The sequence below is a fragment of the Typopeltis vanoorti genome, chromosome 19 (genome assembly GCF_054136105.1).
Source record: "Typopeltis vanoorti isolate ZY-2024b chromosome 19, IOZ_Tvanoo_1.0, whole genome shotgun sequence".
Classification (NCBI taxonomy): Eukaryota; Metazoa; Arthropoda; class Arachnida; order Uropygi; family Thelyphonidae; genus Typopeltis; species Typopeltis vanoorti.
Genome location: NC_143567.1, coordinates 76534267 through 76550277, shown reverse-complemented (window position 1 = coordinate 76550277; position 16011 = coordinate 76534267). Strand labels below are relative to the sequence as shown.

The window sequence follows — 16011 nt, the reverse complement described above, 5'->3', positions numbered from 1 at the left end:
TGGGAAGTACATAAAACTACTTGTAAAATACAAGCTGATATCCTATCCAATCCCACAGTTGTATTTACATTGGGATTCTGCAATATCTTAAGAATCTCCAAATCATCCATCTCTGTAACCCCCCTCAATCTGTTACATATTTTACATCAGTAACCCTCACTTAAATGATACACTCTTGCAAAGTGGGCACTCAATAACCAAACAATTTTATCTGCTTCTCTCACTTCATCTCCATCAGCACTCATTAAGGTTATTTTTCCATAGTCATTCTTTCTTTCTTTTACTTGTAATGCAACGAAAGAACTCTTTGGGATTTCCTTTGGCCTGCTCTACTAGTTATGTCTTGTAATCTGATATTACCTTCTTTACCATGCTGGTCCCCTTTCTTGCCTGACCCTTGTACTGTTCATGAGTCTGCTGGTTACCTTTCTCCTTATGTATTCTCCACAGCATTTTCTTTTTCTGCAGCTCATGCACTATCTCCAATGCACTACTAACATCCTTCTTTGCAGGGTTTTATGCCATGACACAGCTTGAAGTTTTCTTCTAAGTTTGTCATAATCACCTGCCCTGTAGTTCCATCTTGACAGAATATTCCTCATGTTATGCAATCTCCCAAGTCAAGACTGCATAGTTACTTCCCCAAATTGGAGGCCACCTTGGTTATGGATGGCTCTTCTAATCCTATCACCAGGTCCAATACTCTCGCACCTCAAGTCCCCACATCACATGCTGCATCGAGTAATTATCTCTGATTAGGTGTATAAATTTCACTTCTTTCCTGCCACGTGATTTCTCTTCTTTCCAGTCTGTATCTCCATAGTTGAAATCCCCCCATAATAATCGCTTGACCTACACTCATTCTACTTATTTGCTGGTGCATGTCATCCAGATCATCCCTGGAAATCTTGGCCTTATGCAGCAACCAAATGTAAAATATATATTTCAAACCACATATATATTTAAAAACCATATATTTTGTCTTATTGGTCTCAATCTTTTTTGGTTGTAATTCCTCTATCATCAGCTGTATCCCTCTTCCCCATCCTATCTACTTATCTTTCCTGAAAATACCAAACCCTTCACATTTTATTTCTGTGACTGCATCATCTGCTATTAGCCAAGTCTTAGTAATACCTATAACTTTTGGCAAGGTTGCACTAACTAATGCCAAAAACTCCTCCCTCTTGTTTCTGATACTTCTGGCATTAGTATATAGAAGCCGTGACATTATTTTAGGCCCCATCTACCTTTGCTTCTTGAATTTGACTACCTTGTTCAATGTTGTTTGAGAAACTAAATTTTCCATGTGGTGGTCATTTCACAGTTCATCTCACCTCATGGGGACCTTCACTCTCTCCCTCTCTCTCTCTCAACTGCATTCTCCCTTAAGTTTTCCTGACTCGTGCTTCAGCACTCGCAGTGAACAAAGATCTCTAGACATCTGACACCAAAACCAAGTGCAGTATCCTATGATCTTCCGTGAAACTCAGATCATAGGATACTTGCACAAGATCATGGTCTGAGTTACTGAGCCTTCTCAGTAGCTCTTTGGCAAGAGAACTTGTTAAGAAAAGATCAAGGGCATTAAGAGAGCAGAAATGGTTATCAGCCATACAGGTTAACCATCCACATAGCTAGTGTATGGGCACATATATCTGTTCTAAATCTTGAATTTAGACATTCATCCACCAGTAGATGTGCTTTTTAAAATGTTGTCCTGCTTGAAGACAAAAGATGAAAGGAGTGCTGGAGACATTTTATTTCTATGGTACTCTTACTGGGGTGCTTAAAGGTCAAAGCTATATAACTGAGAGGAGACCTCTGCATAGCCTTTAAAGGCATGCAGAGAACCGATCAGAGCTTCTAAACAAATGTCCAATCCTCACCTTCTTGTGGTACACAAGAAGTATCTACCTGGATACTGAACATATAAGGATGGGCTGGCGATTTGGGATTTAGCTGACCAAATTGTATTGTTATTGGCTTACACCAAAATTAAAAAAATGATGGTACAACATGAGAGAATTCTGGCTGGGGTGTCACCCAGTTAAACAGGGCCCCTGTTGTTTTCACCAGGGAACCAGGACAAACAGCGAAAAGTCAGCTACTGGAACAAATCCCAAACCTGAACATCACCAGAGTTCAAGATCGGTACTATCAACATAAGAAGCCTGAATGGCAAAGAAATAGAGCTAGCTGAGGAATTAGACAAGTACCAGATCTACATAATAGGGGTGACTGAAACAAAAAAGACAAAAACTGGTGAGATCTTTCGGAGCAATAAATACAAAATGTTATATTCAGGCAATGATAATCAAGGAAAAGAAGGAGTAGCCATAGTATTCAACACAAAATACGAGGCTAATCTTCTTGAATGGCAGGCAGTCTCAAGTAGAGTAATGTGGGCAAATATGAGAATGGGGAACTGGACAACGAGACTTATTTGTGCCTATGGTCCCACAGAAGGTTCTACTAAGGTAGAAGTGGAGGAATTTTTTGAGGCTTTAGAAAAAGCAACTGACACAATGAAAAAGCAAACGTTTGTCCTTGTTGGTGATCTAAATAGCAGAGTAGGAAATGATTATCAAACATACAAAAATATATTGGGAAAATTTGGAGAAAAGAGCAAAGCTAATAATAATGGTAAATACCAGTTGGATTTCTGCTCAGGACATGGACTTGTTATTACTAACACAATATTACAACATAAAAATGTGCACATATTCACATGGAGAGAAGAGGCAAGGAATAAGAAAAGTCTCACTGACTATGTTATTGTTGATAGCGATGTTTTCCCTCTGGTGCTGGTCACCAAAGTGTACAGAGGATTTGAAATTGTAAGTGATCACCATTTAGTCTTGAGCAGGATAAAATTGAATTTCATATTGAAAAGAAGAACATGTAAGAAAGTTTTAAAGTGAATAAAAGTTGAGCAGCTCTCAGATGTGAACTGTGGATTAAAATACACAAACATGATTGAAGAAAAAATGAAACAGTTTGAGAACAGGAACCAACCCTTGGAGATTCAGTGGCAAGCCCTTAAGAAAACACTGACTGATTCAGCCAGAGCATGTGGTGAAGTTGTCTGTAAGGATAGAAAAATCAGAACTCCATGGTGGATACAGGAAGTTAAAGCGGCAATGAAAGAAAAGAAGAAAGCATATCAAAAGTTCCTGGCAAATAAGTCAGCTTCTGCTCTTAGAGAATACAGAGACAAATATAAGAAAACTAAACACTGTGTAAAACTAGCTAAACAAATGTCATGGGAGGATTTGGTAAGAACATAGAAAATAAATATCAAGAAGGAGGTTGTTGAAGAAGCTCAGAAATGGAGGAAAGAATGCTGTAAAAGAAATTAGAGATGATAAAGGTGATATGAAAACAGGAGAAAAAGAAAAAAGTATAGAGTAATTACTTTGAAAAATTGCTAAATGAAACAAGCAGTGATGATAGCACAGTGGTAAAAAAACACTGACCAGGCATGCAGTCAGGAATACATATCCATACTTGAAGTAGAAAAAGCCATCAAAAGCCAGAAATGTGGAAAGGCAGTAGGAGTAGATGATATTCAACCAGAAATGCTCAAGTATGGAGGTATAAAAGTCTTACAGTGGCTGCACTGCATAGTTGAGAAGGCCTGGACAGAGGGACAAATTCCAGATGATTGGAGTAGAGCTCTCATTGTACTCATATATAAAAAGGGAAATAAAACTGAATGCAAGAATTACAGAGGTATCTCTCTCTACTGAGTGTTCCTGGTAAGATATATGTAAGTATACTTGAACAATGGTTGAGAAGGATTGTGGAAGAAAAGCTTGGTGAAGAACAAGCTGGATTCAGGCCAAATAGAGGCTGTCAGGATCAGATTTTCACTTTATGACAGATAGTTGAGAAATCATGGGAATATAACAAAGATCTGTATTTAAGTTTTGTCGATTTGGAAAAGGCATATGATAAGGTGCCAAGAGAGAAGCTATTCAATACGCTGCAGTTATATGGTGTCAATGGGACATTATATTAAGCAGTACTTAGTCTTTATTTGAGTTGTAAGTCAGTTAGAATTGAAGGAAGTACAGGGAGATGGTTTAATGATAATTCTAGTGTCAGCCAGGATGTACATTATCCCCTCTGTTATTCATTATCTATACGGATCGCATTATGAAGGAAAGCAGTATTAAACCTGATATCAAAATTGGAGATGTTAATGTCAGCTCTTTGCTTTATGCAGATGATGTTATACTTCTAAATAAATCCGCTGCAAGATTCTCTGATTAATTGAATAGCTGTTGTAATAGATATGGTATGAAGGTCAGCATTAAAAAGACAAAGACAGTGAAAATAGGTAGAATCGTTGAAAATGTCAACTGCTTTGTGAATGCAGAAGCTATAGAACAAGCAAAACATTTTAGCTATTTTAGCTAGGCACGAATGTTAGTAAAGATGTAAATTAAATATGGAAATTTCAACAGAATCAACGAAGCTGGTATGGTAGGCAGTCAACTGAATAAATTTATATGGAATAAGAGAAAAAGTTGCCAAAACACTAAATTTTCTGTATACAAGACAGTATTCAAGCCAATTTTAACTTATGGATCTGAGAGCTGGGTCAGAAGTAAAACACTTGACCAAAGACTAGAGACCGCAGATATGAGTCCTGAGAAAGATTAGAGGCGTGAACAGATGGCATCAATGGCAATATCATATTAAAAACGAGGATATTAGGAAAGAACTTGACATTGTCAGCATCCAGGAATGCGTTAGGCAGAGCTAATCTCAGGTGGTATGGTCACTTAAACAGAATGGAAGAGGAAAGATTAGCAAAACAAGTGTTCTCTGCCAGTAAAAAGTGCCTTAGAAGATAGAAATATAAGATCTGATAATGTTGTAGTCTTGACAGGTAACAGAATGATTTGGAGGAAAATGGTAGATAGGAAGTTAGTAATGATGTAATTTTTCATGTAGTACTATCATATCCTGTATACCCCTTGTGGGTATATATTTAGGAATTTCATGATGATGGTAGTCTTACTTTAATCTGTTTTAAAGTTATGGCCCATCAAAAAAAAAAAGTAAAAAAATAAATAAATAAAATAAGTTGAACCTAATTAAAATCTATACTATAAAAATAGTTATAATTAAGCAAAATACATTTAATTTTCCAACTTATTATGCAGTTATAATTAAGCAAAATATTTTTAGATTTCCAACTTATTATGCAGCTACTAAAACAGTTCTTGCATAATAAATCAAATTAGATATGAATTCAGGACTCTTCAATCAGATTGCATTTAGCTGTTCTTTCAGGTCTGTTGTGGAGGTCCTACACAGTTGTGCTAACAGTGGGAGGGGAACTGCATTATCTAGATAAAGAATGTTGCACTTGTTCTTTGTGAGGAGGGGATAGTCACTGCAAGATATTGGATTGCCATTATTCAACATTATTGCTTCTCTTCAAGGAAAGGCACAGGTGAAGAGGAAATCTAGAGTGGAATCACATCAAGGAACAAACAGCATTTTGGATGCTAGTTTATGTTTAATATTCATTACTTTTCACATAATATGGAATTGTGTGCAGTTTGACAACACTTTGTTTCATTGGTGGATTTTTGTGAATATTAACCCAAATGTTAATGTTTTTGATATTGTTTTGTTTCCTTTCTGTTTTTCTTTTTAATGTTGTAGAGAAGTTGCACTTTCAAAATATTACTTTGTAAATATTTATTCCCAACCTGGTATTTTGTTTTATAATACTGAGCAAAAAACAGTACCTGTCATACCTCTCCATGCTTTTTAACAACTGTCTGTGTGTAATATATATATATATGTGTGTGTGTGTGTGTATTATTAAATAGGCATCACTGTGGAGTTCCCAGGATTCATCATTGAAGTCTCCCACACTATTCATTATACACAAGATGTGCATTATGCCTCTCCTTAAACTCATTTACTGATAGTACACTCACAACCACCTCTAGCAATTCCATTATACTTGGTCATTGCTCTCCAAACAAAAATATCTAGTCCTCACATCCTTGCTAAAGGAATACAAAATCAGATTAAGAGAAAGAAATTTTCTAAGTAGGAAAGAAGCTCTCACAATTCTTTTGTTATGTGGCAAATAAAGGAAGAACAATTTAAGAAGAATGACTATTGAGTCAAAAAGTCTTAATTGTTGTATTTTCTTCTTCTTCTCTCTCTCTCTCTCTGAGCTGAAAAGATTGCAAACTGTGTATTATACTAATGGGATCATGCTGGGGGGGGAAAAAAAAAGATGGGAACACAGGAGTATACTCTTGCTCAAATTCCATGTGTTATCCTCATTCTTTCCTCTCTTGATACATGAAAAGTTTTTTCTGCATCTGTTCTATAAAACCCTTTAGTAACTTGTATTTATCACATCCCCCTCTCTTCTGTCTATCATTTCATTTTTGTAACCCATAAGCCTTTGAGAATAATTGTACAGACCTGACACTATCTTAGTCCCCCTATCCCTGAATTCTCTCTCTCCACCACTTTCAAAGAAATCTAGGTTACCAAATTCTGAGCACAGTAGTCAGTATGCATTTGCATCACAGTCTTATAAAGAAGACTAATAACTTACTTTTCAGCATCTTTTTCAGTATCTTAGTCTTTTTTGCTATTTTACTTTGACAGTATGTCCCATATACTTCAACTCCCTGTTCTACCATAATCACCAAATCTGTGTTCCCAGATGCTCAGCATGATCCCATTAGTATAATACACAGCTTGCAATATTTTTGGCTCAGAGTCATTCTTAAATCATTCTTCCTTTATTTGCCACATAGCAAAAAAATTGTGAGAGTTTCTTTCCTACTTGGAAAATTTCCCCTCTCACAATCTGATTTTGTACTCCTCACTATGGTTGTTATCCTCCATGATTGTGCTTTGTACTTTTCATGAGTTTGATTGTGATTTCTTTTGGTAGCTGCCTAAATTCCATTTCTCTCCCCTTTCCACCATGTGCCACACCTTGTACTCATTTGTGTTCATTTCAGATTTTTTTTTGTTTGTTTGTTTGTTTTTCCTGTATTGTTCTATAGCATTGTCATAATCGCCTACTCTATAGTTCCACACATAAACCTTCACTGAAATTTTGTATGGTTGGACATCTCCCAAGTCAAAACATCATGGTCACTCAATTTCATTCAGTTGGAGGTGGGGGGTGGCCCTTGGGTATGGAGAAATCAACTGATGTTATTACCAGATTCAATACTTACCACACTATCCCATACTGTTTTATCTTTTGGTAGCTGCCTAAATTCCATTTCTTCCCCTTCCACACCTTGTACTCATTGAGCTAACCTGGTGATGCATGCCATCTACATCTTCTGGTCTGTATTAGTACTAATAAAATATATATTTCTCCTGTTGGTCCCTATCCCTCACTATACAACAATCTCTTACCTTTCTGCTGAACTTCTGTTCTTATTGCTTGCAGTTCTGCTATTATCATCAGTGCCCTTCTTTCCATTTTCTCTGTCTTCAGGAAAATACAACACCTCTTTCCATTATATAAACAATTCAGGAAAAAACTGTATTTTTCCTGAATTGTTTATATAATGGAAGTATAAACCATTAGTCACATGCAAGGCCTTTTATCTTTCAAATTCATGTTACATCTACAAACTGCATACTATTTCTCCTGCACAACCTGTGTTGACTCACTTGCAATGTTCCTTCTCAGTTACTCCTATTGCATTTCATAACAAATTTACAATCATACTCTCTGATTCTTCTTTTTTGTTTTGTCCAGTAACTCATTTCAAACTTGGCTTATTTCAAATTATTGTGCCTGCCAGAACTATCAATTTTTTACTTTTTCCCTTTGCATTCTAATGGCATCACTCAATCTTTAATCTCTATTACACATTTTATAGAAATGTGTAGTATTACACGTACTTTGATATACTTTAAAAATCAAGCACATATTGATCATAATCATCTTACAATTCTGACAACTTTCTCTTCTTTTTATACTCCTGTTTCTTCCCTTCAGGAGAAACATGTCCCATCAGTTCTCTTTAAATTATTTGTCAAATGTTTCTCTCATTGTCCATAGATGTTTTGAACTGATGCTTGGTTCGGCATGAGACTCCATGTGATGTAAGTACACCATTTATTTCATTATTGCTGCCTTGCCATTCTCCTCATACCACTGCTTCTTTTGTCACCTTTATTCAAACTCAATCTCCCATCGTTTACATTTCACTTACTTTTATGTGATTGTCTTTAGGTGGTAAATGAATTTCATTATCTGGCATGAGACCACCACTCCACTTACTGGAGACCAGAAGTAGCTTGAAAGAGTTCTGTGTTTGGTCTCCAGAGCAGGGTTACTGAATTATAAAAATAAATAAATAAATAGAAAAATCCCTAGTCCACCTGCAGTACTATTGTACTATATATTAACAGCCTTTTGTGGATTGGGTCATATACACATACAGTTGATCCTTGAACAACATGGGTTTGAATTGTGTGGGTTCATTTAGACGTGGATTTTTTTCAATAAATAGGTTGGGAAGGTTCTTTTGGCGATTTGCGATAATTAGAAAAACTTGCAGACGAATCACATAGCCTAGAAATATAAAAAAAAAATTAAGAAAAATTACATATGCCATGAAAGCATAAAATATATGTAGATATTAGTCTATTTTATCATTTACTACCATAACATATGCACAAATTTATCATAAAAGTTAAAATTTATCAAAACTTACGCACACAAACACTTATAGACCATATATGGCAACCTTCGCTGTTTGAGAGAAATGTAAATAAACATAAAGTTGCAATATTAAATCATAACTGCATAAAATTAACTTATTAATTAATTAGCTAAATTTAATTAATTAGCATAAAAATAAAATTTTTATAATGATTCATTCATTAGTATATAGGCTAGGCTACCAAAAAGCAATCATATTGCTGCTTCATTGTCAACAATGAATTGTTATACCTGTAAATATGAATTTCTTTTTCACATTATTTTTTCATTTTTGATGTCTAGTGTTAGGAATATGTATAACATTACAGTGTTTTCTATCATATAAGACAATATTGATATGGGTACTGACAGAAAGACAGACGATTTATCTTGTAAACAGGTGATGTAAACTTTTGGTATCGATAAATACAGTACTGTAAATGTGATTTCTCTTCCTTATGATTTTCTGAATAACATTTTCTTTTCTCTAACTTACTTCATTGTAAGAATACAGTATATAATACATATAACTTAAAAAATATGTCTTGATCGACTGTTTTGTTGTCAGTAAGGCTTCTGGTTAACATTAGCTATTAGTAGTTAACTTTTTGGGGAGACAAAAGTTATATACAGAATTTCGACTGTGTGTGTGTGTGTTTTTGTTTGGAGGGGGGGGTCCCATAACCTCAATGTTGTTCAAGGGTCAACTGTATATAAAAACTGCTTTCTCCCTTTGCCTTAAATCCGTTTTCTTTATTCTTTTTTTCTCTACAGATTAAAGATTTAGAATGTACTTTTGGACAGATTTTTATTCCAACTGTTCCAGAAATTACTGAAGATCTAAAGGAAAATTCACAATGTAAGCATTATTTTATTTTTGTCCATTAATTTTCATTAAGCTATAGTTTAAATTTATTGAAAGAGAAAGGAAATTGTTAGAAATTTATTGATGAAATCGGTAAATTATAATATTATATTTCAGATCCTGTAATCTGTGAATATATGCAGCTTTTACTTGGAACTTTTTTAAATCATGAAGTAAAATAACAATGATAGCATTGGTAACAATGGGAAACCTTCATCACAAAACCATGGAGTCCTGAGAATCATTGTGGAAGATCCAAACTAACACAATATCTATCATAGAACTAAATATGCAGTTGGATGCTATTGATCAGGAGATAGAAAAGATTATGGCAATAGTATGCATCAGCAAATAAACTCGATGGTGGATGGTTGGTAATTATTATGGGGATTTCAACTATGAGAACATAGATTGGAAGGAGGAGAGGACACATGGGAGGTGTAAAATCTTGCATAGAAGGATTTTTGATAAAAAGTTCCTTATATGCTGATTTTACTAGAAAACAAAAATCCATACAAAATACTTGTGGTTAAATTAGCAATTTAATTTTATGTTAATGTAGTATGGAAATAATTTAAGTGAATTGTTAAATAATATAACTGCCAAAATCCTGTAAAGGACAAAGAAAGTTAAGTGTAAATTAAATTGTGACAAAGGGAAGTTCCAGACATAGAAACATTCCAGACGGATTAACTTATGACCTAAGGCAATCACTATCGCGAAGATCAAGTATGCGGGGGTTTCCTGCTTTAACGCAATGGCGAGAAAGGTGGTGGGTGCAGACCCACAGAGTATCCAAGGGAATAAAATCATAGCAGGACCCAAGATCAAATGAGCAAGATAAAAGGGGGAGACATCGCTGAAAAAAGATTTGTTGTCGGAGGTGGTTCATAGTCGTCAGCGGGTTCTTCGTAGATCAATCGTCTTCTGGCAGGTGGCCACAGAGAAAGATGGCTGTATCGATGTTCATGGCAGAATAACTTCGTCTTCGTTCTGTTCTGGCTCCAGGTTTGGGAAAGTTGCGCTGATTCAAGGTCGGAGACCCACGTTCCAGCCAACAGATGCCCAAAGTGCAAGATAACTCGTCTGAGTTTTTTTTTTGAAGAAAGGCAGTTCCTGAATTCAAGCCGCCATGTTTCCAGATGATCTCAGAAATAAAAAGTGACCTCATCATTCCCAGAAAAAGGTACCCATGTGCGTAGCCAAGAAAGGGAAAGTAGTAGCGGATAGTGATTTCAAGAATCTATTAGTGCAGACAAGACAACTATATACAAAGTAAGGTTTAATATATTGTTTTTCATTAGAGGTGGAATTTGGGACGGAGATTTCTTTAAAGTTTTTTGTTAAAAGTACTTGAGGACTGAAGGCATTTAATTAATCATTGAATTTACTTGTTCAGATGTGTGAGATAGAATAGCATAAAATTAAGGTGAAATTTAATATGCTTAACACTGTTTATTAGCTAAGCCTGCCCTTTGTTTAGCATATGTAAAATTGCTCTGTGTGCGTCTAAGTGATAGCTAGAGTAGTACCATAGACTATTTGTGTTAACAGAGAATTGTTTACTTAAGAGGCTTAATTATAATTCCCAATATATCTTGCTGTAGAAGTATAGAGCCTGAGAAATATTTGTGTGTTTAGTATTAACCCTTTTGTACATTCAATTTGCATGAATAAATTGTTTTGTTTGTTAAATAATTTGCCTGATTCCTGCATACCAATGCACTGTTCATAAAAATCTTGGAACTTGTTGGAAGTTTATTTTGCACTTGGTTAGACTATAATAAATTTAGTTTATTATAGTCTAACCAAGTCCTTTATCCAAGTGTATGCAAACAAATTTTGCACCTGAAAATATCTTCAGGACTGAGGTAAGGTGGTGCAACTCGTAGCAAAGGTGGATCAAGCTCTCATCACTCCTTGTCTCAGTATCTCCCATAATGCAAAGCACATCTCCTTGTGGACATGTGCATTAAGGGAAGGGCCACTACCCAGACCGGAGACAATGGGGGGGGGGATTAAAGTTGAATGAGAGGATTAAAAATAAGAATCTAAATCAAGCAACGTATTAAGAGCTCGGAATACAACTGTTAATGTTCAAGTTAAGATAAGTGAAATAAAAATTAGGAATGAAACAATTGTAATATAATTTTAAAAAAATTAACAAACAACATATATTTTTAACAGAGGAAGGATATGGAATTTATGCAGTTATCAAGGAATAATTACCTGAGACAGCATATGATGGAATATACTAGGGATTCGAGAGTGCTCGAGCTAGTAATTATCTGAGAATTTGTCTGTAACAAATATGACCATGTTGCCACAAATAGGAGAGAGTGGTCATGTGGTCTTGACCTGGGAGGTTGCTAAATATGTGGAATTTTCAGCTAAGATGGGGTATATATGGAATTACAGGCCTGATAAGTATGACAAGCTTAGGAGATTGCTTGGATCAGTGCCATGGCATATGAAATTGCAAGGGCTGTAAGCCATTTTACAGGAACAAGGTACTCTATATACTTCAGGCACTGAGAGAGGAGGGAGCTGATCTTTGGTGGAACAGATGAGTGTAGCAAGTTTACGGTGGGGCTTAAAAGCTAGTATGGAGGTTGTGCTTTTTTAATGATCTGGGAAACATTAATTATCAGAGATCCCTCTTTACATCCTAGGCCACCTGCAAATGCCCATAGAGGGCGCACCACCTAGATAGGACTTATTCAGATTAGTTTCACTCACTGTTGTATTGTATTTGTGTGTGTTGTTACAAAAAGTTTTATGTAATCCCTGAAGATGTCTCTGTGACTGAGACGAAATATTGGAAGCATTAAAATTAGTTTTAATCCTTTCTCAGTGCTGATAATATTCCATTAAACGTCCAACATGCTACTTTAGCAATATGTCCTCTGAACTTCAGCTCTCTATCTACTGCTACCCCCAAATCCCTGACTTCATCAATTTCCTGGAGTACAGTAACAAACAAATTAATCCGAACTCACATTTAAAAAAAAAATAATAATAATTTTACAAGAAAATTAGTAAAAGAAATTAAACTAACTTTACCTAATAATTTATAAGTGCTCCTCCGTTCCTAATAAGTTCATTAATTCGCTTAGGCATGGACTCTACCAATGTAGAACACATTTTTCTTATTTCTGCATCTCAAAACCATATTTTTATAATGGATTGTATTAAGTTATCCTTTATCACAATTTAATTTTCCAAGTCTCTTTTTCACTATGACCCACAAAATTAGTTTAATGTCAGGGTTATCTGGCCACTGAAGTAATTGAATGTTGTGATTTTTGAGGAACCTTTTCACTTTTTTTGAACTGTAGCATGGAGCGAGATCCTGTTAGAAGATGAGTTCTTTGTCTTTCTGGATCTATGGGACCAGTCTTTTCTCCAAACATTTTTATGTATCTTCTCAGCTGCTGATTTGCAAGCAACGGGTACTCAATCTCCTTGGACAAAGAAATGACTCTCATATGAGAATATGACCTTCTACTTCTCAACAGTCCAATTTTTATATACTTTTGTCCACTGGAGCCTCTTTTTCTGCATAAATTTCACCAACAGTTGTTTCTTTTTTTGATCTTTGGGGAGTGGGGGGGGTCTTCCCTGCTTCGAACAATCATTAATGGACTGCGATGTCAGAAACATTAATCCCACTACCTGCCAAGTCCATTTAAATCTACAGAAGTATTCTTGGATTCATTACATTACAGAAACATTCTTGGATTCATTTTGTTTTTCCTAAATAGCAAACGACCTTGAGTAAGTGTAGTTTTCCTTTTTTTGTCCACATTTTCCTTTTCTGTCAGGAGAAAAGGTACCTGTCTCCCTAAACTTCTTTAAATTGCACTAACAGTACCCAAACCAACACCACACTCAGGCAATTTGTCTTTGAGTCATGGATATATGCTGAGAAATAGTATATATTTTTGAACACTTTCATGGAGAAGTATCCATTTTATAGCTCCACAGAATGAATAAAAGCACTATGAATGTTCAACTTGTTTACACTATTAAAAATATACAACACTATTAATAAACATGGTAGAGACTGTTAAAACATGCAGCACTCCATGAAAAATAGTAAACTGAAACCAAAAACTTGATAAAAAATTTGGCTTGTTCGGATTAACGGATCAACAGATATGACAAGGTGCCAGGAGAGAAGCTATTCAATACGCTACAGTTATATGGTGTGAATAGGGCATTATATCAAGCTCAAGCAATACTTAGTCTTTATTTGATTTATAAGTCAGCAGTTAGAATTGAAGGAAGAACAGGGAGATGGTTTAATGTTAAATCTGGTGTGAGACAAGGATGTACATTATCCCCTCTGTTATTCATTATCTATATGGATCACATTATGAAAGAAAATGGTATTAAACATGATATCAAAATTGGAGATGTTAATGTCAGCTCTTTGCTTTATGCAGATGATGTTATACTTCTAAATAAATCGGCTACAAGTGCAAGATTCCCTGACTAAATTGAATAACTGTTGTAATAGATATGGTATGAAGGTCAGCAATAAAAAGACAAAGACAATGAAAATAGGCAGAATCATTGAAAATGTCAACTGTGTTCTGAATGGAGAACCTGTGGAACAAGTAAAACAGTTCAGCTACTTAGGCATGATTTTTAGTGAAGATGGTAAATTAAATATAGAAATAGACAACAGAATCAACAAAGCTGGTATGGTAGGAAATCAATTGAATAAATTAATATGGAATAAGAGAGAAATTAGTCAAACACTAAATTAGCTGTATACAAGACAGTGTTCAAACTGTTTTGTATACAGCTAATTTAGCCAGTTTTAACTTATGGATCTGAGAGCTGGGTCAGAAGAGTAAAACACTTGACCAAAGACTAGAGACTGCAGATATGAGAGTCCTGAGAAAGATTAGAGGCGTGAACAGATGGCATCAATGGCAATATCATATTAAAAACGAGGATATTAGGAAAGAACTTGACATTGTCAGCATCCAGGAATGCATTAGCAGAGGTAATCTCAGGTGATATGGTCACTTAAACAGAATGGGCGAGGAAAGATTAGCAAAACAAGTGTTCTCTGCCAGGTTGGTAGAAAAACGACCCAGAGGAAGACCAAGATATAGGTGGATTGATACTGTACAAAGTGCCTTAGACGATAGAAATATAAGATCTGATAATGTTGGAGTCTTGACAAGTAACAGTCTGATTTGGAGGAAAATTGTAGATAGGAAGTTAGTAATGATGTAAATTTTTCATGTAGTACTATCATATCCTGTACACCCCTTGAGGGTACATGGCAGGAATTTGATGATGATTCCTTTTACATTACTTGCTTCCATTTCTAAGCTTTTTCTGTATACTTTCACTGACTTTTTATATAACTGCTTAAAAAAGCTCTCCCACATTTTTTATCTGTATTCTCTAAAAGCATATGTTTATCTGTTTATCACCCCCCCTCCTCTCTCCAGAACCATCTCTAACTTCTTGATTGCATAGTATGCTTAATATTTTCTTCACGTTTTGTGAAGAAAATATTAAGCTCACCTTTGATTCTTTTGGAAACTTTCATATGTATTTTTCTTTTCAGTTAAACTGTATTAGACTAATGCTAAACATCATATTCTAACATAAAGATGTGCATAAATTCACATGCAGAGAACACAGACACAAAAAAAGTCTTATCATATTAATGTTGATAATGGTATCTCCAGACTAGTTCAGGATATAAAAGTATGTAGGGTACTAGAAATAGGAAACATTCACCATTTAGTTTTGTATTATATAGAGGATTTGAAACAGGAAGCAACGACCACTTAGTTATGAACAGGATAAAAGATAATCACTTCCTGTTTCAAGTTCCCTATACAGTGCAATGCAAAGCTAAAAAATGAAACCTGATTATGAGCCAGCTTATTTCGATGAAGTTTTCAAGCCAGTTGTTAAACTGACAATGGCAGAATTTGGGTGATAAATTTGTATATGGAAAATACAGCAGAGATGTGCCCCCCCCCCTTCTCCCTTCACTACCCAATAAACAGTGTGTGTGAGGATTAACTCCTATAGCAGTTTTACAGGCTGTATTATTTTTCAACAAACATCCACTTGATTTTGCCTGTCCCAGTTTTTTTTTAAGGTAATAACATTCCTGTGCTATCAAAGATTTTGCTTTTCTAGAATTGCTGTGAACCTAATAAGGTCATTAGCCTAAGAAGAAGTGACTGGGTAAAATTAAGCATGTTTGCTGATACTTGAATTTGTTTATACATTCAGCAGCGAGGAGTTGTAATTCTTGCAAAGGGAGGGCCTGCCATGTTTTTTTGCAAGCCGATTGTTAAAAAATTTTACCAGCACATCCCTGGTCACAAGTCTATGTTTCTGTCAGAGAGAGAGAGAGTATCCTGTGATGGCTGGA

General features: G+C 35.3%; 1 protein-coding gene across 4 annotated transcripts in view; it reads left to right on the top strand.

The window, feature by feature from the left end:
- Cep97 (centrosomal protein 97kDa) overlaps window positions 1-16011 on the top strand; it is a 208006-nt gene that overhangs the window by 184803 nt on the left and 7192 nt on the right. For 3 of the 4 annotated variants that reach the window (XM_090409279.1, XM_090409282.1, XM_090409283.1), the window contains one exon: window positions 9503-9587. In XM_090409279.1, coding sequence (XP_090265405.1) covers window positions 9503-9587 — 85 coding nt within the window. Of the gene's footprint in view, window positions 1-9502; window positions 9588-9710; window positions 9896-16011 lie in introns of those variants that run through there. The other variant, XM_090409280.1, reaches the window with a different exon arrangement.